General features: G+C 42.8%; 1 protein-coding gene across 1 annotated transcript in view; it reads right to left on the reverse strand.

Moving 5' to 3' along the window:
- Nucleotides 1-1185: 1185 nt before the first annotated feature.
- Nucleotides 1186-25692, reverse strand: part of LOC308513838 (maestro heat-like repeat-containing protein family member 1) — a gene marked incomplete at its 5' end in the record, with an annotated part of 68650 nt that continues 44143 nt past the window's right edge. Inside the window, 10 exons of the mRNA XM_081083939.1 lie at nt 1186-1808; nt 7799-7864; nt 10048-10153; nt 11030-11152; nt 11731-11889; nt 22933-23106; nt 23435-23575; nt 24224-24341; nt 24550-24687; nt 25502-25686. Of these exons, the coding sequence (XP_080940065.1) occupies nt 1537-1808; nt 7799-7864; nt 10048-10153; nt 11030-11152; nt 11731-11889; nt 22933-23106; nt 23435-23575; nt 24224-24341; nt 24550-24687; nt 25502-25686 (1482 nt within the window). The 3' untranslated portion in view covers nt 1186-1536. The remainder of the gene's footprint in view (nt 1809-7798; nt 7865-10047; nt 10154-11029; nt 11153-11730; nt 11890-22932; nt 23107-23434; nt 23576-24223; nt 24342-24549; nt 24688-25501; nt 25687-25692) is intronic.

A 25692-nucleotide genomic window follows, 5' to 3' on the forward strand; every position in this document is an offset into this window, starting at 1 on the left:
ATCTTTTACAGATATATACTGAAGTGTTTATGAATGAAATTATATGAGACCTAGGATTTGCTTCAAAATAGTAAGAAAGGGGGGAACAGGATGGAGTATGTGTGACACATGATTGATCCTGAGTTAATAAACGGTGAAATTTGGTGATGAATACAAAAGGCTTACTATGCTATTCTCTTGACTTCTGCATATGTGTAAAATTTTCCACAAAAGAAAATTTTCCTAAAAATGTACTTCATAGGTTTGTAATGAGTATTATAAGAAAATGAATAGAATGTTTATCACCATGGCTTACAGTCCCCATTGTTTTCTATTGTTATACTAGAGGCCTGATTCACAAAATCCATGCAAGGGGCTCGTCCCTGCTGCCACTGTGGCTGCCTCTGCCTCAGCCCCTGCCACTGCGGCTTTGTCCAGAAGGTCACCTGGAAGGACATCTGGTCTAACTGGCATATGACACTTTTATTATTATAGATTTTCTTTCAATTAATCACACCTAGAGGAAGTACATTATTTAGACCGTGAGCCATGGCCCACATGACTTTGTCTACCTAGTAGAAATTTATTAAAACTTCAAGTTTAGAATTAGGAAATGCCAACCTATCATGCAACAGCAATCAACAATTTCAAAAGCCTCCCTACCACTTCTAGTAAATAGGATTGTCTTCTTATCACCTTGTAGAAATATTTGAGATCATTAAATCATTATTTTTCAGTCATTTATCATGAGTAGGTTCTGAGGGTGCAAATATTAACATAGTGGACCCTTGACTGATTGAATGTATTTCAAGTGCCAAATGAATTCAATAAAAAGTGCTAAGCAACTATTATTGATACATAACTCAGTAATCATTAACTCCCCTCCTAAAAGCTTTTTGATGTGCTTTTTGAGTGAGAGTTAGAGTTATTGCTGCTCCACTGTATGTAACCCGAAGCACGCCTTTTATGCTTTAACCTGCAATCTGAATACACCCGTGGAAATGTGTCAAACATGTGAATTTCCTGCAACCTGTACAGAGGTGGGGGAAAGACTGAAAACTAGGTGCCCTGTGATTCTACCACCCTGCTCCTCCCTTTTGCCATTTGAAACTTTACCTGAAGGTAGAAGGAACTGCTTCCAGAGCTGTTGCTGCCACTCAGGTTTACCCCCTAACCCCCAAACTAGGATGGAAGCCATTTTGTTTAGGATGAAAAAATAACGTTTATTTACAAACGTATATACTGATAGCTCACAGTACCCTAGGGGAGATAAAGAACAAGGACTATACTATCTCTTCTAAGATCAAAACTACCTATTTGGGGTTAAACCAAAATCGCCCATCCAGTTGGAGAAAAGGTGGGAGAGACCACGGCAGAGTCCAGCACTGACTCTGAATAAACAACTGGAAAAGGCTTCAGCCACCGGCTCTAAATGTTCACAGTGGCTCAGGAGCAACTTGTTTCGGGATCAATGGAGTTTCCTCAGGGGGACTTTCAGACTCTGGTGCTTGTGACTGTGTTGACTTTTCTAAGTTGCCTACTAGAACGGAGAATTTTTTACCCTCCCTTGCACCAGCTGCACAGTAAATTTAGAGGGCCTAGGAGCCAATTCCTGGGCCGATCAGTATCATTATCTCCTTCCCGTCTGAAAGTCTTAAATAGGTGCCTCTTTCTTTTTTGGGCTTTCCTGGCACACAATCCGAAGAAGCGAGTACTTATAATGGAAGTGGAGCTGTCCTCGGGATTAACATATTCCTCAATATTTTGAAGAAGAGTAGTCACCAGAATCTGGATAGATTCCACAGGATCATTCCTCATACTTTCTAGAGCTGAAACCAGAAAGGAAGTCAACTCAGATTCTCAATCTCCAAAAACTGTTTACCCAAACTCCATTGTTTTCCACCCCACATGTCACATTATAACTTCATTTAGAATACTTTTTTGTCATTGTAAAAGTGATATTTTTTGATTATAGAAAATGTTTAAATACAAATTGTTTTTTAAAAAGGAAAGAAAAAGCACTCAACTCCGCAAAAAAAAATATGATATTTTCATACCTGTCCTTGCAGTATTTCTTTAATATCGAACACAGACACTTTGTTTTACAAAAATAGGATTAACATTTTCTTCCCATAAAATATTTCCCCATATAACTTAATAGCCAATCACATGATTCTATCATAATTTCTTTGATGAACACCTTATTAGTAAACAATAAGGCTGCTTGCAATTTTTCACTGTTAAAAACAATGATCAACAACTCTTAATTGATATTTACAGTACTATCATCATGCACTGTGCTATAAACAAAGACTATATATCCCATCCTCCCTTGCAGCTAGGTGTGGTCATATAACTAAGTTTTTAGCAAGTGGGTGTAAGGGAAAGTGGCATATGCAACTTCCTAGAGATATAGTAGTGAATAAGAAAGACAGATTCCCCACAGTCAAGAACATTCTAGCCCAGCTGGTGCAGCTCAGTAGTTTAGCATCAACTTATGAATCTGGAGGTCACGGTTCGATTCCTGGTCAGAGCACCTACCCGGGTTTCAGGTTCAATCCCCAGTGTGGGGCATGCAGGAGGCAGCCGATCAATGATTCTCATCATTGATGTTTCTATCTCTCTCTCCCTCTCCCTTCCCCTTCCTCTCTGAAATCAATACAAATAGATATTTTTAAAAATAGAACTTAATATTCTAGTGGAGAAAAAAAGTAAACATAAATTAAGTGCAAAGAAGGAAATTTAACAGTATGATGAGAACACCTAACTGGGAAGGACCCCTTTAGATAGGCCAGTCAGGGAATGCCTCTCTGAGAAGGTGACATTTGAGCTGGGATGCAAAGAATGGGAGCCACCCTCCAAGGCAGCCCCATGAAGATCAAGGGCAGAAAGTGTCTCAGTGGAGGCAGGGATTGCGTCATCCTGCAGAAAATAGCCAGAGTGGCTGCCCCTTCTAGTGAGGGGGACATGATGTAGGCTAAGGGTGGAGACAAGTCAGAAGCCAGATTTTTCAGATCCTGTGACCCAGGGTAAGGGACCAAACTTTGACCCAAAGAGCAGTGGAGAGCCACTGAAGGGGTTTAAGCAAAGGCGTGCCATGATCCAGTGTACATGTTTCAAGGAGATCCTGGCTGCTGCATGGAGAGTAGTGTAGAGAGAGGAACCGCATGTCAGGAGCTGACAAAGTGGTCCAGTTAAGGAATAGGGGTGCATAGTTCAGAGTTGAGTGGGAACAGAGGGATGGAGACAGGAAATTACTTACTAGTATTGCAAAGGAGAAAAGGGACAGGAAGAATGTGGGCTCAACAAATCTAAAAGCCAACCAGGCCATCAAAGTCTACAGCTTCACGTTGATCTCATTTAGAATAGAAAAAAAGAGAGTTGGGCTTGCACTATATAGAAAAATATACAATCCTTTAAAGAACCACTTCTCAACCACAGGTTTGCTCAGCACTAGACATGGGTGGAAGTGTAATTAGAAGTATTTGTGGGAAGCTGATATAGGGTTAAGCCTCGGACTGACCTGTGGGTAAAGTCACAAACAATTCCCAGCTTAGAGGGCACAGTCCTCTTAGCATAATTAGGCTTGACCTTATAACACTCCCTAGATCTTATCTGGGAAGCTAAGGGGCTGAGGAAGTGCAGGAAGTGTAACCATGGTCAAAACAAGTGAAACTCACAAGAACTGTGTAACTATGGTAACCACTACCTTGTTTACCTCTCACTATAAAAAGCTTGGTGAGACCTGAGCACAGTGGAAGTCCTTCTCCTTGAGTTGGACTTGCTCGCCTGGCCCCCAATATTCCCAAATTATCTCTTGTCTTTTCTATTTCATTTGTTGTGCGGCTCCTCTTCCAGACCCGAACCCTGAACCACGCAGGACGTGGAGGGAAACACGACAAGTATTTTCCTTTGGAAAAATGTCCTCCTATCTAGGTATTTGGGCATCTTTCTAGGAGGCTGGGTGGGAAGAGGAAGGCAAGGGGAATTCAATGATAGACATAGGAGTCCAACATTTCCATTCTGGATATACTTTCCCTGAAATTGAACTATGGTAGCTGGAATAGGTGTCTACTATTTAGTAGAGACCTCAACTGTAAAACGTAAGAGAAGGCAGCCAGCATACAAAATGTCAGAGCCAGAAATAAAGCCAGGGTCAAGCCCTCAGAGGGCAGATGCTACCAGCTGATGGTTAATGTGCTAGCAGTAGAATGGCTTCTCTCTGGGAAGCAACAAATATACTCCCTTAGCTACAAATATACTCCCTACCTGCCCTCCCACTACCACCCCTCCCCTGGTCCAGAAGCCTGAGTCAGTTCAACACAGATGTTTTGTGGGACATCTATGTGCCCAGCAAAGCTCAGTGCTTCCCATGTTTTGTGTTCAATCTTCAAAACAATGTTCAAGATCAGCACTATTATCCTCATGATGCCAATGGAGAAACTGAGGCACCCCAAGTTCACATGGCTCATTATCAAGAGATCTAGTATGTGACAGTGGTCTGAGTAATGCAGACTTTGTGGAAGAAAGTACCCTTAGAAGTCATTTACCATTTTACTCTCTGGACAAAGAGCTGTAAAGACAAGGACTTGTCTCTCTCCAGTTGTCTGCTAGGTATTTCCTCTTAGACACGATTCCACCACTACCTCACAAACAGCATCCCTCAAATATTACCTCACAGCAGGCACCAGGAAACTTTAACTGGGCTCAAAGTAGAGGGCAAAGCCCCTGAGGATAGGCATCTGCAACACCAGAACAGCAAGCCTGTGGCATTCATGCCAGGACTTTCAGACAAACACATAACACTCTCAACTACAAAAGGGCTGAGACATAGAAACAGGAGCTAGAAAAGCAAACATTCTCTTCATCTTGTCTCTACATCAAGGAAGGAAACTGTGGTATGAAAAATAGTGAAGAATAAGTAATTCAAAAATCCTTTCCATTTGGTCCTGGAATGAATTATACCACTCACCATTGATCACAAGCAACCTAAACTCTTCCCAGTGTCCATTAGCAGAGTTAAGAACTGTGTTCCATGCTGCACCCTACACTCAAGTAAAACCCTAAATCTTTACCATGGCTAAAGGCCGCATCAACATGGCCCCACTGCTGTTCTCTGATCTCATCACCTCCTGCCCGTCCTTTTGCTCACTCCATGCCATCACATTGCTCTTCTTGTTCTTCCTTGAACATGCCAAGTGCTTATCCCTCAAAGAGTCATAGGGTTCACTCCCTCATTTCCTCCGGCTGTCTTCTTAAATGTCCCATAGCGGAGGGGTACCCCGGACCCCACTCCGGCCCTTCTTACCCCTTGCCTTATGGAGATAGTGACCTCCACAGTGCTTATCTAACATCTACGTATTTGTTGAGGGGGTATTCCTCCCTTCCCGACTAGAATGTAAACTGCATGAAGGATAGGTTATCAGTTTTGTTCACTGCAGTATCTCATGCTTAGAATAGTACATAGTATACAGTAGGTTTTCAATAATTAACAAATGTAATTACTAGAGAACAATGGCAGGGAGTCAGCAGAAGTACATCCTATATAAAACATAGGTGTGGCTCTTCAGGGACTGAAGGGAGCAAAGGGTTTTGAAAGGTGAGGTAAAACTTTCTCTTCTGATGGACATTGGGAATAGCAGCTCCTCTTTCTCCACACTACCAACTTCCATTCCTACCTCTTTTTTAGGACTTTGGTAAGATTAAAAATAATGGAGACCTGGCCAACATGGCTCAGTAGTTCAGCATAGACTCATGAACCAGGGGGTTACTGTTCGATTCCTGGTCAGGCCACATGCCTGGTTGTGAGCTCAATCCTCAGTAGGGGGCGTGCATGAGGCAGCCAATTGATAATTCTCATCATTGATGTTTCTATCTCCCTCTCCCTCTCTCTCTCTCCCTCTCTCTTCCTCTTTCTGAAATAAAAAACAACAACAACAGCAAACCACATATCTTTTAAAAAAGAAAAGGTGACCATGAATTGCTACTTGCTGAAATTGGAGTATGGGAACCTGGTTACTATATTACTAGAGGCCCAGTGAAAGAAAATTCATGCACTGGATGAGGCTCCTCTCACAGTCCAGGAGCCCTCAGGTGTGGGAGGTGACCCGGCAATCAGGGGCAGGCAACACCCCATCACACCTCTGCTGCTGTCCCTGCCGGCAGCATAAGCATCGGCTAGCCCTAATTCTTAGTCTCAGGCTGGACCTGGGCAGCTGGGGGGCTGAGTGGAGTGGGAGTCTCCGGAAGCAGGCAAGTGGAGCAGCTGTGCCCACTGGGGGCAGGCTCGGCCTTGCTGCGTACCTGCCGCCCTGGGGGGGGCTGAGGGGACTGGGCACCGCCATCTTGTGGCTGTTGGTGCCGCCATCTTTGAGGGCGGGGCAGTCAATTAGCATATTCCCTCCTTATTGGCTGTGGACACTGCCATATTTGCGCTGGAATAAGGGTCAATTAGCATATTTCCTCTTTATTAGATAGATTCTCTATATTTTTAAATAACATTTTAAAAAATCTTAAAACAGCCACAGGAAAAGGAGAGATTACCTACAATGGAAAAAAAAAAACTAGAATAGTAGGCTTCTAGTTAGCAACAAAGAAAGCCAGGAAATAATAGCACAATGTCTTCAAAATGCTGAGAGAAATTAATTGTTGGTGTAGAATTTTAAAACTAGTAAAGCTATCTTGCAAGGATGAGGGTAAGAAGAAATTCTTACAAACAAAATCTAAGACAGTATATTATCAAGATACCAGCACTAAAATGCAATAACTTAATCAATAAAAATATTAATAAAAAGTGTGCAAAAAAAAGATACCAGCACTAGCCCTGGCCAGGTGGCTCAGTTGGTTGGAGTGTCATTCCCTACACCAAAAGGTTGCAGGTTCCATCCCCTATAGGGCACGTACAGGAGGCAACCGATTGATCTCTCTCTCTCTCTCTCTCTCTCTCTCTCTCTCTCTCTCTCTCTTTCTCTCTCTCCTACTCTCCCTTCTCAAGGCAATAAACATATCTTCCAGTGAGGATTTTTGAAAAAGATACCAGTACTAAAGAAACTTCTAAAAGGATGGAGAAAAATGACCCCTGAGGGATGGTCAGAGATATAAAAAGGAATGGTGAGCATATAACACTTTGTAAATCTATAGTTTGTATACAATAACAATAATCATAGCATATAAATTATGATTTTACAAAAGGAACTAAAATATTGGTTAATAAAAGTCTGTAATTGGGAAAGGCGGTGATTGAAATTCATGTCAACATAGTAGGAAAGATTAAAATGTTGTACTTTAAACTCGGTTAAGTTCAACATGCATAATAAAAGTCTACTTTTTAGTACCTAGTCTGGAGTAAGAATTACACTTGCATATAAGGAGGCATATATAAGAATGTTCATGGTAGCATTGTTTGAATAGCAAAAAAATTGAAATAACTTAAATATTAATATATCAAGGGCTCTATAAGTATAAATTAATTTTAAAATATTTTAAGGCAGTAAAAAAGAACACAAAACTGCATGTTCTTCGGGGGAAAAGGAACCATGTCTGCCTTACACACCTCTGCAGGGTCAGCCCAGAGCACAGGACAGAGGAGCAGTGACAAGAACGTGTTGTTAGCAGAGCTTTTATCTAACTGGTATGATGATAAATAATCTTATCTTTCTCTTACTTCTCTTCACTTAAACTTTTAGATATAACATTCATACTGGTAAGAGTAAACTTTTAAAATAATGGCATATGTACATCAGGAATTGCCCCTTCCTAATTTCTATCTTGACCCATCCCCTTATGTAACCCAGAACCCAGGTGCGAGGCCCAGACTCACCATTTCGTAACAGCTGCACATCATCCTCATGTATGGAATGCAGGTTTATCTTCTTAGCTATTAATGCTAAAGACAGAACAGATGTAAAGTCTATCCAGAATTCCTGAGCCTTTGGGCCATCCCTTTCCCCAGGCTCGGTAGTGAACAAGGAAATTTATAAAATGATTTTAGCAAGGAATGTATGTAAGAGATGCCTTGCTGGCTACATGTCAGTGACCTAGTGAAAGAACAGCCCTCAGAGCAGCTGTGACCCAGCTGATAAGTGGAGCCTGCACCAAGGATGTTAAACTTCATGGGGCTCCTACTCCAACAGAAGGATGGACAGGGGGCACTAGGCAATAATTTGCAAAAATAAAATATGGATGGGCAATAAACAGGACAAAATACATAACCTAGCTGTTGATTAAAAAAAAATAATAATAACCAAAACAACAAGCTTCTTTGTTTTCACCTAGCAAATTGGTAATGATTTTAAAAACTTATTACCTAGTGTTGCCAAATGTTTGGCGAAATGGATACTCATATACATACTGGTGACAAGAGAAAATGAATCTAACTTTTTAGAGGCCAGTTCCAAATCCTTAAAATTCCGCATACCCTTTGGGTCCAGGAACTCTACTTGTGTGTGTGTGTGTGTGTGTGTGTGTGTGTGTGTGTTTTGTTTTGTTTTTTCTTTTTTTTTCTTCTTTTTTATTGCTTCAAGTATTACAAAGGGTATTACATATGTGTCCATTTTATCCCCCCGCCCTAGACAGTCCCCTAGCCTCCCCTATTCCCCAGTGTCTTATGTCCATTGGTTATGCTTATATGCATGCATACAAGTCCTTTAGTTGATCTCTTACCCCCCTACCTCCTGCCCCCCAACCCTCCCCGGCCTTCCCAATGCAGTTTGACAATCTGTTTGAGGCAGCTCTGCCTCTGTATCTATTATTGTTCAAAAGTTTATAATGGTCTCTATTATCCATGAATGAGTGAGATCATGTGCTGTTTTTCCTTCACTGACTGGCTTATTTCACTTAGCATAATGCTCTCCAGTTCCATCCATGACGTTGCAAATGGGAAGAGTCAGGAACTCTACTTTTAAGCAATGTATCTTAACAAAATAATCATGATGACATGCAGAGATTTAACCACTATGTCCCTGTCTATAAAAACAAAAGATAACACAGTCTCAATATTCAAAAATAAGGACTGGTTTCATAAATCCATCTATACAATAAAATTAATATCATGTAGTCATTAAATAAAATGTTGATGAGTATGTAATGCATGTATTTGTGATAGAGCTATGTACCAAAGTTTACTTTTAAAAAGTTTGCCCTAACTTTTTGCTCCCAGGTTCCATTCTGGTCAAGGGCATGTACCTTGGTTGTGGGCACATCCCCAGTAGGGAGTGTGCAGGAGGCAGCTGATCAATGTTTCTCTCTCATTTTTTTTCTAAATCTCTATCCCTCTCCCTTCCTCTCTGTAAAAAATCAATAAAAATATTTAAAATAATCAAATAAATGGAAGTTCTATAGTTCTGCTCCAGTGGGTCAGTGATTGAGCATCGGTCAAGGACCCAAGATATTATGGTTCAATTCCCAGTCAAGGCACCTACCTGGCTTGTGGGCTCAATATCCAGTAGGGGGAATGCAGGGGGCAGCCAATCAATGATTCTCTCTCTCCCTTCTTCTCTCTCTAAAATCAATTAAAAACATATATTTTTTAAAGTGCTATATATATGTGTGTGTGTGCATGTGCATGTGTGTGTGTATGTGTGTGTGTGTGTAGCATATTTTTAAGAAAAATAATTCTATGGTGTTAGTAGTGGTTAAATCCAAATGATGTAAGTTCTGGCATTACTCATTGTCTTCTTTCAGCCAGTCTGAATATTTTATGCTTTCTAACATAAACACATACAGTTATAGTTTAAAACAAAAAATATTTTGAGAAATCCATGGGGTTCCAGTTGAAGCAACAGTTTTTTCCTTCCAAATGCATACATTTCTCTTCCTCACAAAGCAGCATGCTGACAAAGTGTGTAGATGCACACAGAGCCAGGACAAAGGCAGATAGCTTACTACTCCTCCCCAGGCTTTTCTAACACAAATTTTGGATTCTGACAGCATATCTCAAATCAGGTCAGAGCTAGGAAAGGATGTAACCAACTTCTTCATGCCATGGTTCTGGCTTAGCCCTTTAGTGAAAGGTCAAGGAGGGCTTTCCTGCTGGAGAGAAGGGAGGAATTGACAGGAGGGACCCCTTACCTATGAAATGGAGTGCAGCTGTCCGTAGGAAGGACTCGGAGCTCTTCAGGAAGCTGAAGCTCTGAAACAGTAACTCCCCCACTAATTGTCTTTTGCATGTATTCACCTGTGAAGTCAAAGAGGCGTAATGCTGACAAGGAGAGGGGGGCTGCTGGGAACTCTACTGAAGACCGTCTTGCAGCCTTGGCCCTCTCACCTTGTCCACAAGCAGCAGCATTTTCTGTCTTCAGTCCGCTTAAACGATGTGAACCTAGACACTCAGACACCCCCACCCCAGCAACAGTGCAGACTCAGCAGGAAGTTCAAAAAGAGAATTTTGCCCCTAGGAACCAACATGATAAGGGAGAAAACAACTGATGTAGAGCCAGGAGACGCATGTTTGAATACTGGTCCTGACACTGGCCTCAGCTTTTTCATCTGAAGTGTTGAAATAAAACCTGCCGAACCTACCAGTGGCTCCAATGGGATAATGGATGTTAAAGTGTACAGGGTAAAGTGCTCTATCTATGTAAAACATTCAAATTCATAATATTAGAATTAATCATTTAGTTCCTAACCTACTTGCGTAGCCCTTAAATGTTTACTTTTCAACAAGGATTCCTGCTCTATGGCCTGTTCTTGACTTCACTGAAGTCACTGAAGCTACAGACCGTTACCACCATGATTGGTGATCTCAAGCCCTGAGGAATCCTGTCTATACTTCTTCCTCTAACCAGAAGGCTTCTATCCCATTGGCATCTATTCACCTTGCATGATGTCCCTAGCCTCTGAGGCAGTTTGGGATGCTAAGAGGATCAAATATGGAGATCCAGGGACTGGCATCCCAAATGTGGGTTCTCAGAGTTTGCTGATGAGAAAGAATGAGAATCAAGGAAAGGAAAGAATACATCTTCTGTCAGCCTTCTCCTCTTTGCCCACCAAGCCTGCCAGTGAGTCCATAGCATGCATATTGCAACCGGCTTCCTCAGAGACTCTCACTCACCAAATGGTTGCATGTTTCTTCCAACACCTGCATGTGATCACTGAGGGTGGTATGCTGAAACATCTGTGTGAAGGACGACCAGCCAATCACCTTAGTCCACTCAGTCAGGGCTGCTCCACAGGCCTATGGGATGGAGACAAGGAAATCCTAAGTCTCACTCCTATAATTCTAGAGAGCCAGGCCTGACCATGAAACTAGCCCACAAGGGGTTTGGTTGGGATTAGTTGCTGGGATCAGGGGCCTTGATCGTGTGAAAAGATGTAAATAACTTCAGGGAGGAGTACCATATCTGTCTAAGACTGATGGCACCCAGTAGAGGGTAAAAGTGCTCAGATTCAGCCCAGAAGATGATACCAAAGAGGTGTAGAGCAGCGGTTCTCAACCTGTGGGTCGTGACCCCTTTGGCTGTCGAACGACCCTTTCACAGGAGTCGCCGAAGACCATCCTTCATATCAGATATTTATATTACGATTCATAACAGTAGCAACATTACAGTTATGTAGCAGCAACGAAAATAATTTTATGGTTGGGTCACAACATGAGGAACTGTATTTAAATGGCCAGAAGGTTGAGAACCACTGGTGTAGAGTGAATGTAGATCCCAGACCAGGCTCATGAAAGAGGACTAAAGGGAAGGGGCTGTGCTCTAGCAGATAGGGGTTGTATCAGGCTGAGTTTGGCAGGACAGAGATCACCCATACCTTGACCACCTCTGTGTTGTCGTTCTCTAAGCTAAGCAGCAGCGGGACTAAAAAACTGTACAGATGTTTCTTGATGCCATATCCAGGCCTGAATTTGTTGACTCGATGTAGCATGTGCCCAAAGGCAGAGGTGGCTGTGATCCTCACCTGGTCCCTCTCCTGCCATGAAGAGCAAAACGGAGAATGAGGAAGCTATGGTTTCCCTCTGACCCTGCCTGGCTTGGCTTTCATACACCCACATTTCATTTTTCATGTCCAAAGGACGCTGCTTTTACATACTGGAAAGGCAACATGATTTGTGTAGCTGAGTAAATCTCTTAGCCCCCTAGAGCTAATAAGCCTCCTAGGGTTATGGCACTGTGCTAGGGAAACTAAGATTATAATTTCAGTTCTGCTCTGGATCATATCTACAACCTATCACTTTATTCTCTTCTGGGGATTTAGCTCAAGAATGCCAAATTTAAAAAAAATTTAATTGTCCCGGTTATGCTGTAATTGTTTAAATCTATATTAGCTTGTGTTAATTAGCAAGGATCACAAACAGCTAAACTTTATACACTTTCAAGAGTATAGTATATATTAACTGTACAAATATTTTTTAAGCACCTATTATGAGCTAGGCACTTACTAAATAGCAGACATGATGGGACAAGACAGTTCCTCAATTTGTAGGATATGGAAAACAGATATTTTAACAAGTTGAATTATATTTTGCACAAAGCACATAATGGCTATACAGAGGGATGATTCAATGTTAGTATTTTAATTAAAAAAAAAACCCAACAGGATCCAATACAGTGGTGGAGTAGGTGGAAGTTACACTCACCTCCTCCCAGGATCAAACCAGAAGTACAACTAAATTTTAGAACAATCAACCTAAGTAACCAATTGAAGTCCAGCTGAACAGAAGTCTTATGACCAAGGATTTACAGAAGCAGCCACATGGAGACTGGTAGGATGGACTGAGGCTCAAAAAGAGGTGGCCCCACATGTGCAGCAGTAGAGAATCTGGAGAGATATTTCACCTACGAAGTCCTCTGTCAGGAGCAACGGGCTCAACGCAACACAGGCTCCTCAGCCTGGAGCACCACAAAAGGAAGAGAAACCCACCTAATTCCTGGCTGTGAAAGTCATCAGAGATTCCATCTATTAGGGAGAGAAGGGAGTCTGCTGGAATCCCAGGAGCCCCCTTAAAAAGTCAGTGCAGAAAATGTTGTTTGCAGCCTCTCGCCATAGACTCCAGCACAGGGAAGGTGGCTCAGGGCAGACTGGAGTCATACAGGGAGAGACTGGGTTGTGTGGCTTCAGGGAGAGAGCTAAAGGGACAGCCAGCAAGGTCCTTGTGTTGAATCCCTCTCCCACCACAGTCCACAGATGCCATATTTCTTGGGTTGAGCATTCCCCTCCACAGGGCATCAGCCTGGTGGAATGTATTAGTACTCTCTCCCAAATACCTGTTTCCCTGCCCTGCCAAGCTCCCACCAGCCAGCCTGAGCTGGCAGTGCAGACTTTCTTGGAGGGATCTTTAGGATGTGTAGGCAGACAAACGGGATGTCAGATACTGAGTTCTGTGGCTTTAGGGTGAGGGTCATTTCCCCCCTCACATGCTGACTGGAGCCACCATTGCTGTGCAAAGCTCTCTATCCACATGACCAAATATTGGTCTGTTTTAGCCCTATAAACTCTGCTGGCCTCACCCTGATGACTCCCTTAAAAACCCACCCCACCACAAATGTCTGTAGGCCCAATGCAGGTGGCAGCTGGCAGCTGGGCCTGGTTACAATGAGACATTTGCTGAACGGCCTCAGAAGTAGTACTGGCTTCAGGTTTGTATATGTATCAACCTGGTGAATACCACTGGCCCTAACATGAGAACCTACTTCAATTTGCATATTGCCAGAGGCAATTCCAGTGATTTGGTCTAACAGGAAGCCAGCAGGAAAGGCATATCTTGGAGTGCCTTGGGACTTCTGCTGACCCCTCCCATGGGTTTGGTGCTAGTGGAGCCTGGCCTTGGCATGCACTTTGGCTCCTCCCATATGCACCCCTGTCTTGCAGAGGCTTCCACAAAATGTGGATCTTTTGTAGCTCCTGACAGGTAGCCCAGGGCCAGTCACAGGCAGCATCTGATATTCACCAGCACCAGAGTCCCTCCCAAGAGGCCTCAGGACCTGGTGGCAGGCTTCAGACCACATTAGAGCACAACGCAATTAGCCCCACAAGTGGCACATTGAAAGGAAGATTTTGGCAGATACCAGACCCTGCTGGGGTGAATTCTACTTCATGGGGTTAGTCCCTGCCCAGCAGCTCATACAGTGAGATCAGGGTCAATCCTCATATTCAGCCAGCCTGAAGGTAAACCCCACCCATGGATGCACCAACATCAATAAGGGTCAACTACAGCCCTGGCTAGTGTGCTTCAGTAGGTTGGTTGTCTTCCTGTGCACTGAAAGATTGCCAGTTCAATTCTTGGTCAGGCCACATGCCCAGATTGTGGGCTCTATCCCTATTAAGGGAGAGTGCAGAAGGCAGCTGATCAATGTTGCTCTCATACTGATGTTTCTCTCTCTCTTTCTCCCTTCTTTTCTCTCTAAAAATAAATAAATATTCTTTTTCAAAAAGACCCTACTACAACAAGAGGGCTCACATAACACACTCCCAGAATACCTTGCTCTAGTGATCAGGGAGACAGCACTACCAAGCCCCGCTGGACACCTACGAAATAAATACCAAGATGGGGAGACATAGCAGATCTACCCAATACAATAAAGCAAATACAGAGAGGTACCCAACGTGAGAATACAAGGAAACACGCCCCAAATATAATAAGAGACAAATCCCCAGGAAAAGAACTAAAAACAATTAAGGCAAGCAATCTACTAAATACAGAGTTCAAAACAATGGTTAAAAGGATGCTCCATAAACGTAGGGAAGAACGGATGAACTCAGTGAAAACAAGAAAAGATAGTAATAGAACACAGAAACTATAAAAAAGAACCAGTGAAAAATACAGAATACACTAGAAGGAACCAACTATAGACTAAATGAAGCAAAGGATTGAATTTGCAATTTGGAAGATAAGGTAGCATAGAATAGCAAATCAGAGCAGTGAAAAAAAAAGAGAGAGAGAGAATTCTTCTTGTTGTTAATCTTCATCCGAGGATATTTTATCTAGTAATTTTTAGAGAGAGTTGGAAGGGACTGGGAGAGACAGAGGGAGAGAAACATTGATGTGAGAGAGACACATGGATTGGTTGCGTCCCGCACACTCCCCAACCAGGGCCAGGTATTGAACCTTTGACCAGAATTGACCCTGTGACCCTTCTGTCCATGGGCCTATGCTCTAAACACTCAGTGAACGAGCCAGGGCTAAAAGAGAATTTTAAAAAATGATAATGCCATAAGGGGCCTCTGGGACAACATCAAGTATACCAATGTCTGCATTATCGGGGGCACCACAAGGACCAGAAAGCAAGCAAGGGATTAAAAACCTATTTGAAGAAATAATGATGGAAAACTTTCCTAACTTTATGAAGGAAAAAGACACACATGTCCAGGAAGTGCAGAGAGTCCTCTACAAGATAATCCCAAAGAGAACCACGCCAAGACACATCAAAATTATGATTTTAAAAAAACTCTCAGCAAAGAAGAAATAGAGAGAACATACCGTAACATAATAAAGGCCATCTATCACAAACATGCAACTAACATCAAACTCAACAGGGAAAAACTAAAAGATCAGAAACAAGACAGAGATGTCCATTTCCACCACTCTTAGGCAACATAGTTCTGCAATGAGACAAGAAGAAGAAATAAAAGGCATCAAAACTGGAAAGAAATAAAACTGTCATTATTTGCATATGACATGATACTGTATATTGAGAACACTAAAGATTCCAACAAAATAGACTACTAGAATTGATAAATTAATTCAGTAAAGTATCAGGATACAAAATAAATATTCAGAAATCCATTGCATTTTTTTCCTTTTTTTCCTTTGCAGTTGCATTTGTAAAAACCAATAATAAACTACCAGAAAGTAAACCTAAGAGAACAATCTCATTTACAACTGCATCAAAAATGATATAAAATAGCCGAAACCAGTTTGGCTCAGTGGATAGAGCGTCGGCCTGTGGACTGAAGGGTCCCAGGTTCGATTCCCGTCAAGGGCATGTACCAGGGTTGCAGGCACATCCCCAGTAGGAGATGTGCAGGAGGCAGCTGATCGATGTTTCTCTCGCATCGATGTTTCTAACTCTCTATCTCTCTCCCTTCCTCTCTGTAAAAAATCAATAGAATATATGAAAAAAATATATATAAAATAAAATACCTAGGAATAAATTTAACCAAGGAGATAGAAGAACCATTCTCAGAAAACTATGGAAGACATTAAAGAAATACACTGAAGAAGATACAAATAAATGGAAGATTATACTGGATAGGAAAAATTAACATAGTCAAAATATCCATACTACCTAAAACAATCTATACATTTAATATAATTCCTATCAAAATATCAATGTTTTATTTCCCAGAACTAGAACAAATAATCCACAAATTTATCTAGAACCACAAAAGACCCCAAATAGCCAATAACAATCTTGAGAAAGAAATACAAAGTTGGAGGTATCATGTTACCTGATATCAAAGGCCATAGTAATCAAAACAGCATGGTACTGGCAAAACCCCTCCCCGCCCCCCCCCCAAAAAAAAAAAAACAAAAAAAAAAAATCAACAGAACAAAATGGAGAGTCCAGAAATAAACCCTCGCCTATATGGTCAAAGGAGGCAAGAACATACAATGGGGTAAAGACAGTCCATTCAATAAATGGTGTTGAAAAAATTGGACAGACACATGCAAAAAAAGAGAAAGAAACTAGACCACCTTCTTACACCATACACAAGAATAAACTGAAAATGGACTAAAGACTTAAACCCATAAAACTTCTAGATGACAATAGAGTAAAATCTCTGACACTTCTCTTAGCAATATTTTCCTTTCTGATATATCTCTTTGGACAAAGGAATCAAGAAAAAATAAACAAATGTGACTACATCAATCTAAAAAGTTTCTGTACAGCAAAGAAAACCATCAACAAAGTGAAAAGTCAGTCCAGCCGGCATGGCTCAGTGGTTGAGCATCAACCTATGAACCAGGTAGTCATAGTTCGATTCCCATTCAGGGCACATGCGTGGGTTGCAGGCATGTAGACATGCAGGAGGCAGCTTAACAATGACTGATGTTTCTATTTCTCTCTCCCTCTTGCTTCCACTCTTAAATCAATAAGAAAATATTTTTTAAAAAGACAACCTACTGAATAGGAGAACATGTTCGCCAATGGGTTAACATATTCTGATAAAGGGTTAATATACAAAATTTATAAAGAATTTATACAGCTCAACACCAGGGGGGAAAACTGATTTAAACACTTCTCCAAAGAGGGCATACAGATGGAAAATAGACATGAAAAAATGCTCGTCACTAATCATCAGGGAAATGCAAATTAAAACCACACTGAAATATCACCTCACACAGTCAGAATGACTATCATCAATAAGTAACAATTATTGGCGTGGAGAAAAAAGAATTTTCACGCACTGTTGGTGGGAATGTAGATTGGTGCATGGGAGTGGAAAAGAGTATGGAGATTCTCTCTTTGGCCCTGACTGGGTAGCCCAGTTGGATAGAGTGTTGCTGACTATGGCAAGGTTGTGGATTGATCTCTAGTCAGGGCACCTACAAGAACCAACCAATGAATCCATGAAGAAGGGGAACAACAAAACGGTTTTTCCCTCTCTCCCTTCTCTCTCTCTCTCTCTCTCTCTCTCTCTCTCTCTCTCTCACCAATGCTTCTCTTTTTTTAAAGATTCTCCATTTTTAATCTTTTGCATTTTAATTATGTATTTTGGTGTGGGCTTCTTTGGGTTCATCTTATTTGGGCCTCTCTGCATTTTCAGGACTTGTATGTCTGTTTCCTTCCTAGGTCAGGGAAGTTTTCTGGTTTTTTCAAATAGATTTTCAATTCTTTGCTCTCTTTCTTCTAGTACCTGAATGATACAAAGGTTGGTACACTTGATATCACAGAGGCCCCTTAAACTATCCTCAACTTTCTGTGGATTCTTTTTTCTTTTTGCTGTGTTGAGGGGGTGTGGTCTGCTCCCTTATCTGCGAAATCACTGATTTGATCCACTACTTCATTCAATCTACTGCTAACTACTTCTAATGTATTTCTTTATTTTTCAAAGATTTTTAAATTTATTTTTAGACAGAGAGGAAGGGAGAGGGAGAGAGAAGCATTCATGTGAGAGCGAGGCATTGATTGGCTGCCTCCTGCATGCTCTCTACCGGGTATCAATCCTGCAAACCGGGCATGTGCCCTGACTAGGAATTGAACCTACAACCTTTAGGTGTACAGGACACCATCCAATCAACTGAGCAACACCAGTCAGGGCTCTAATGTATTTCTTTGTTATTGTATGTTCATTTCCAAATAGTTCTTTTTTTATATTTTCTATCTTCATGGTTTTTGAAAATATATTTTTATTGATTTCAGAGAGAAAGGAAGAGGGGGAGAAAGATAGAAACATCAATGTCAGAGACAATCATTGATTGGCTGCCTCCTGAATGTCCCCCAATGGGGATGGAGCTCACAAATGGGGCATGTGCCCTGACCAGTAATTGAACTGTGACCTCCTAGTTCATAGGTCAATGCTCAACCACTGAGTCATGGGGGTCAGGCTCTACCTTTGATTTTAGATTTCTTCTGCATTAAAGTTCTCACTGAGACCATTTAGCATCCTAATAACCTGTGTTTGGAATTCTGCATCTGGTAGATTGCTTGTCTCCATTTTATTTAGTAACTTTTCTGGAATTTTGTTCTGTTCTTTCATTGGAACATGATTCTTTGTCTCCTTATTTTGGCTGTCTCCTTGTGTTTATTTCTATGTATTAGGGAGAGCTGCTACATCCCTCACTCTGGTAGAGTCGTCTTATGTAGTAGGTGTCCTATGGGGCCCAGTGACACAGTCTCCCTGTTCACCTGAGCTGGGTGCTCTAGGTATGTCCCTTCTGTATGTTTGTGTGCCTTCTTATTGTAGTTGAGCCTTGATTGCTGTTGGCACATCAATGGCAGAGATTGACCTTCAGGCAGATTGGGTGTGAGGACTGGTCATGACTCCAGTGGAGGAGCTATTGTGCAGGAGTGAACCTACAGAGCAGAATTTGCTTTAGCAGGACTCTGGTACCATGTGAGTCTGCCCTTTGAGTGTGTCATTATGGATGGAGTTGGGTGCTGCTCTGGTGTAGTCTGCATCTGACTACTGGGCGTGTTGGTTCTGGGGCCTATTGAGAGGTGCAGGTGAAGGTTATCTGTGGCTTGTGACCTGCCTGGGGCCACCTTGTATTAGTTACAAAGTTTGCCGCTTGTGGTGGACTGGGAGGTGCCGGGGAGAGGCTAAGATGCAAACTGAGGCCAGATGCTGCTAGTGCCAGGCTTGGAGCTGCTTGGGAAGTGGGGCAAGGCATGCCAGGGCCAGATGCTGCTTTTTTGGGGTTTGTGAACCTTTGAGATATTTCTAGGAATATTGGCATATGCCAAGACAAGCTTTTTGTATGGAACAGTGTTATCGAGGTCAGTGGAGACTCAGATTTGATGCTTGCCTATACATGCATGGGGAGGGCTTAGCAAAGGAACAGTAGCTTCTGCTAGCACTTCCTCTGGGAGACAGCTGCCCTTCCAGCCTTTCCTTGAAGCCAGATAAGTCAGTTCTACCTCTGGCATCCTTTGAGGTACTGCCCCAGGGCTGGAGATCAGAGCAAGTAAACCCATCAGCGAGTAATTCCATGCAAAAGCCCTTTAAGAGGAATGCTTGGGATTCCAGGAGCCTCGCCCCCTCCACCTGCCAACCCCCTAACCCCCGCCTCACTGAGCCACCATCTCTACTGTTTTTCTTAGAAGTTAGGGACTTCTCTTGCCAGCACTGGAACTGGAGAGCCTGGTGTGGGGCTGGGACTCCTACTCCACACTGGGAGACTTCACAGCTGAGATCTCTCTCCCAATTTTAACCAGTACATGTGGGTGTGGGACCAGCTTATTCCAGGCCTCTGCCCCTCCTACTAGCCTTGATGTGGCTTCTTCTGTATATCCTTAGCTATAGGGCTTTTGTTCAGCTAGAGTTCAGGCAGGTATCAATGATGGTTGCTCGGAAGTTTAGTTGTTGTGGTCATGGGAAAAGGGGAGTACAGTGTTTACCGATGCTGCCATCTTGACTGGGAGCGAAAACTACAGAGTCTTAACCAAGTAAATGTATATGACTAGGTCAATGTTAAAGGAGCACCTAGAACCCAAATTTCACAGCCCTTGCCTTTCAGTTTCTAGGTTGCCATTGTGTAGATAATGGCCATTTACTATTTTTCAGTTAGACAATAAATCTTGACTTCCCACTCCAGCAATAAGTAAGATAACCTGAGAACCTTCCCATTATAGACATCTTAATATGCAAAAGAAAATATACTAAGAAATATTTAAATAATTACAATTTCAAGAAAGGGAAATTCCCAGGGCCAAAGATAAAGAGGCTGCTGACACTCCAGCGCCCATGGAGTAGAGGGATATCACTGGTTTCTATGACCTAGGGGCCTGGCTTTTCCTATCTATTGGTCTCCCCAACCTGCCCAGAAGGCAACCAGAAACTGGGAAGGAAACACCATAGGCTGACAGAATGCTCCAAGAGAAGTCGTCTAGTTAATCTCAAAGAGCCAGAAAGGGAACTCACACTGCTCAAAGAGAGGGGAAACCCCTCAGTTCTTTTTCTCCTACTGTTCTCTCATGCCACAGCCCCCACACAAACCTGGGGGAACCTATAGGAGGCAACACTCTGAGGGAGGGAAACCTTACTTTCCTTTTGAAGGAGCTGAGGCCCCAAGAGGATGGGCAACCCCCCATTTCTTTATTTCCTCTCTCTGCCTTCATGCCACTTGGCCCAAATGTAGGCACAGTCACAGAAGTCCCTGGCATTGCAGGCTAACTAAAGCCTCAGCTTTGTGGCCGGGGAACCCCAGGGAACTGTAAAATCAGGGAGGTCACAGAGAGGGAGGACCTAGGGAAAGTGAACATTCAAGGGGGCAATGGCTGGCAATTCAGACTGACATGGAAATCACACTGTGCACACAGAAGGCTAGTCAGAACTTGCAGCCTGAAGTTAAATAGGCCAGTTGCCTTCTAAAGCAAAACTATAAACATCCTCCATAGGATTTCAATGAGACTCAGAGTCACATAACTTAATATTTATAAAGATACGATCAAAAATCACTCTGGCCAGTTTTTCTCAATGATTAGAGCATCAGCCTGTGGACCAAAGGGTCACAGGATCAATTCCTGGTCAAGGGCATGTACCTCCATTACAGGTTCGGTCCTCTGCAGGAGCAGGAGGCAACCAATCTACGTGTCTTTCTCATATCCATGTTTCTCTCTCTCTCTCTCTCTTTCTCCTCTCTCCCCCTTCCACTCTCTTTTATAAAAAAAATCAATAGAAAAATTATCCTCAGGTGAAGATTAAAAAAAAATCACTCTGTATATGAAGAGCCCAGAAAATCTTGACTCACATGGGAAAAGCCAATTGAGATGAAACAGTTAAGATGAAACGGATACCAGTTAAGATGAAACAAATGTTGGAATTATCTGATGTAAACCTTCAAGGAGTTATGATACAAAATACTCCAAGAACAACACTGAATAACCTTGTAATCAATTCAGAAATAAAAACCTCAGCAAAGAAGAAGACAAGATAAAGAAAAATGGGAAATATTTAAACTGATAAATACAAATTAGCAAAACACAGGTGTCAGAGGAAAGACACAGTGAACTTGAAGACAGATCAATAAAAATTTTCCAATCTGAACAAAAAAGAGAAAAATTATTGAAAATGAACTGAATCTTGGGACCGAGGGACAAGAGGAAAAGGTCCAACATTTCTGTCATCAGATTTCTAAAAGGAGAGGAACACGAATGTGCCGAAAATGTTTTGGAGAAATAATGGCTACAAACTTTTAAAGTATGGTAAAAGACATAAACATAGAGATTTCCAAAAATTCAGGCTAAATCTCAAGAAATTCATGCCAACACATCCTAAACTGTTAAAAACTAAAGACAAATGTGAGACAAAATAAAGACATTTTCAGACCCGGACTGAAAACATTTGCTATTAACAGCCCCTCACTGATGAAGCCACAAAGAAAAAAGAAGAAAATGAATCTAGAAGGGAGGAGAGAGCTATAAGAAGGAAAGGTAAATGAAGAAATGTGTAAGCAACATATGGGAAAATCTAAATGAGTATTGACTGTATAACATAACACCAATGGTGGTGATTATGTTAAAGACCACATTTGGGGATTTTAAAAGAATGTGAAACTAAACTACTAGACAATATTAATTAATAAAACGGGGGCGGTGTAATCAAGCTTCTAAGGTTCTTATATTGTTTGGATGAAGGGTAAAGATTATTTTTAGGCTTTGTCAAGTCAAATATACATGTTGGGTTTTAAAAGTAACTGAAAAATGGATGAATCATGGAGTGAGTGTCCAGGCTCTTCGAGATTATGAGGCCGATACAAAAATAATTGAAATCCAAGGTTCAAATATTAAAAATTGATAGATCCCAGAACAGGAATACTGTTAAGTAAGCATACACTCAAATGTGAAGTCCCTTCAACTCAAAATGGCTCTGATCTGTAAAGAGGCTGAGACATGGAGTGGGCTGTTACTGGCCTGGGAAGTTCAGATTTCTGATCCTTTGGGTATTGTAACAAGGCTCCTAGCATTCTAGGGTCCCTGTGCTGTTGGGAAGGAGGGTAGAAGTTATGAGTTCTTCCCCCACTCTTTAAGTTTGCAGGAGAAGATCGTTGGAGTCAGAACCAATTTTACATCAGTATGTCACATTTTCCCCTTCAGTGGCTCCTTCAGGAAAGTTGTGGTAAGAGAGTAAGTGGATGAGTGCTACATCTGTATGGAATAGGGAATGAATTTTGCACCTGTCTAATGCACTGCTTCAAGTAGCCAAGTCTCCTTTTTTCTGCCCCTCAGTGATTTTAGCCTTCCACCAGTCCCATAGCTCTGCCCCAGGGCCCTAAATTCAGCTTCCAGGGTTCACCTTCAGCCCCAGCCCATACTGTTCCCAACTAATCCTAGGGACTTAGGCCCATACATCATTGATGAGTGGACGCAGATGCTTGGAGATGCTGCAGAACATCACCTTGACCTCTTCTCCATACCCATGTACAACGATGTTCCGTAGGGCCTTCACTGCCTGAACTGTCACTCGTGCCTCACTCTTCAGGAAGTCTCGCAAGGATGGAAACACGTTCTTCACAGACTCTGACTGTTTGAAAGAAGGCAGAGATCACTTTCCACCTGGGCATCATGCAACACTTTAGGGATAGGGTTTTGAGAAAACAAGTGGTGCCTAAAAGAAACAGACGTAGGGAATCTAGGGGCTGGATGTGCAGAGGAAGTGGAAGGCTGGTGCTCAGGGTGTTTGGGAGGCCAGATGGCCAGGCTATGTAAGTCTATAAACTGGATGTTGTACTGCCCTAGGATGAGGGGTTGGGAAATTTACTAAGCTCTGAGTAATTAAGAGACCCCAAGGGAAATAAATTAAGTGGTCCAGAGACTAACATTTGATTCCCATTGGGCCCCCCCACTTTTACTTGACTTTCATGCAGTGCCAGGTTACTGATTCCACGGAGTCCAATTTCTTTCATGATGAGGTTGGGCTCCTTGGTCCACTTGATTAGATTGCCCACAAAGTCTTGTCCCAGAGTCTGAGCCACTGATCGATGCCAGAGGAGCTGTGGAAACAAGGTGACTATAACCATGGATGGAGAAAAGGTCATGGGTACCTGGTGCTTCCCTAGCTCCCCTCAGGCCCCATACTCAGGTAAGAACTGTGACCAGTTGAGAGCAGTAGATCTATGCACATGGGGTAGAGTCTACGGCAATGGTGGATAGCGCTGATAACGTTAGCATTTTGGGCCAGATCCTGGGATCCTAAAATCATTCTGGGAGGACTAATGCCGCTGATCCCCTCCCCAGGCTTTCCCTGCCTTTTTTATTTTTTAAAAAATATATTTTATTGATTTTTTACAGAGAGGAAGGGTGAGGGATGGAGAGTTAGAAATATCGATGAGAGAGAAACATTGATCAGCTGCCTCCTTCACATGCCCTACTGGGGATGTGCCCGCAACCAAGGTACATGCCCTTGATTGGAATCGAACAGGGAACCCTTTAGTCCACAGGCCAACGCTCTATCCATTGAGACAAACTGGTTAGGGCTTCACCTGTCTTTTTTAAACCAGGCTCTGAAGTGGCAGGGAAGCAATCCCACTCAATTCTATTCTTTCCACTTTCTGGGGCAAGTTATTTAACATTTCTGTTAAATGTTCCTCAGCTACAGGAAATGAATGGCTAGGGCTGTGGTCCTCCCTCCAGGCTTTCACCTGTGCATAGACGGCCCTGGCCAAGATCTTCCGATGATTATCTCCGCTGTCAAGGAAGGTCTTGGCAAGCTTCATAATTCGGTGCAGCATGACTACTTCACAGTTCTTCACAATGCCACTGGGGTGGGGCAGAGGAAGCCAAGAGTTGCTGGGTGGGGAGTGGGCAGTGGTGGAGGGGAGGTGGCAAGGGAACAGTATGCACAGAACAGGGAAAATGTGAAGGCTGAGGTCTGGGAGATGAGCAAGGGAGGGTTAAAGTCTGCTGTATTTGAAAATTGGGATTGGGGGCTAGAGTGGTATAGGGCATGCTGGGGAAATGGTCCCACCTTGTCAGGTCCATGATGCCTATGTAGTAAAATTTAGAGGAGGACAGATGATCCCAGCACTTATGCTCATCTGCATAGACCACCACTCCATCATATGCGGCTGCGAACAACACAAGCTTCACCACCTCCAGGGCACAACTGAAGGCCCGTCGTCACGAGGTTTGTGAAAAGAAAGGAACAGAAGGATGGACAAGGTGTTATGCCCTAGTTTGCATCCTTGTCCTGGCAAGCCAGGAGACAGTTCTCTAATCTGGATCTGGTGCATAGCTGGATCCTGCTTTCCAGCTGATGAAAACCCATGGCTCTCTGAAACCCATCTCCAATTGTGTCTGCTCACCCCTTCAACCTTGGTGCTCATCCAACCACAGAGTCTTGTAAAAGAGACTATAGAGATGTGCTAGTGCCACAGCTTTCAAATTCAGCTCTCCAGAGTGTAGCAGGGTTAGGATACCTCTTCACCTCCACACCCACCTAACCAGAATGTCTCTGGTTACTGGTTTTATTTTTTTACTGTAAGATTTCACTTGAATAGAATACCCTGAGGTTTTTTAAAAAGGTCTGACAACCGCTTACTTAGGAGTTCAACACCCTAAACTGCAGTAGTAACTTCCATGAGATGGCGCAGTTAGTGACAAAGCTAAGCCAGAGGTGATCCAGATTCGAATGGCCACAGCTGCATGGAGAGAATTGAATCTTTCATGGGCCCAGTCATGAACAGAGACCTGAACCGCTGGGTGAAGCAGAGGAGTGCATGCAAGGAAAAGGATAACGAGAAACTTCAAAACACGTGAGAACATTCCAGCACGTGATGTTGGGGCACCCACACCGACATTCTAGCTCTGTGCTGCTGTCAGTCTCTTCTTCAGCTTCCCTAGGGGATTGGCATCCAGTTGTCCAGGGCCCTCTGGAGTTGACTAGTCTCATTTCTCCATCACACCAGGGTTAGGCTTACCTACTGGAGTCAAAGGCCTTGCCTAAGCCCCCATCCTTCCTGTAGACCACCACCTTCTGGGGGGTATTTTGTTCAATCACCCAGAAGAGATGACATAGCACAGCCAGCAATAGCCGGGGGTAGAGTTCCAGGATGGCCTCCCGGCACAGAGTCCCGGATAGCATCTCACACAAGGCACACGCCGCCTGGGG

The sequence above is a fragment of the Myotis nattereri genome (genome assembly GCF_964212035.1).
Source record: "Myotis nattereri genome assembly, chromosome: 2".
Classification (NCBI taxonomy): domain Eukaryota; kingdom Metazoa; phylum Chordata; class Mammalia; order Chiroptera; family Vespertilionidae; genus Myotis; species Myotis nattereri.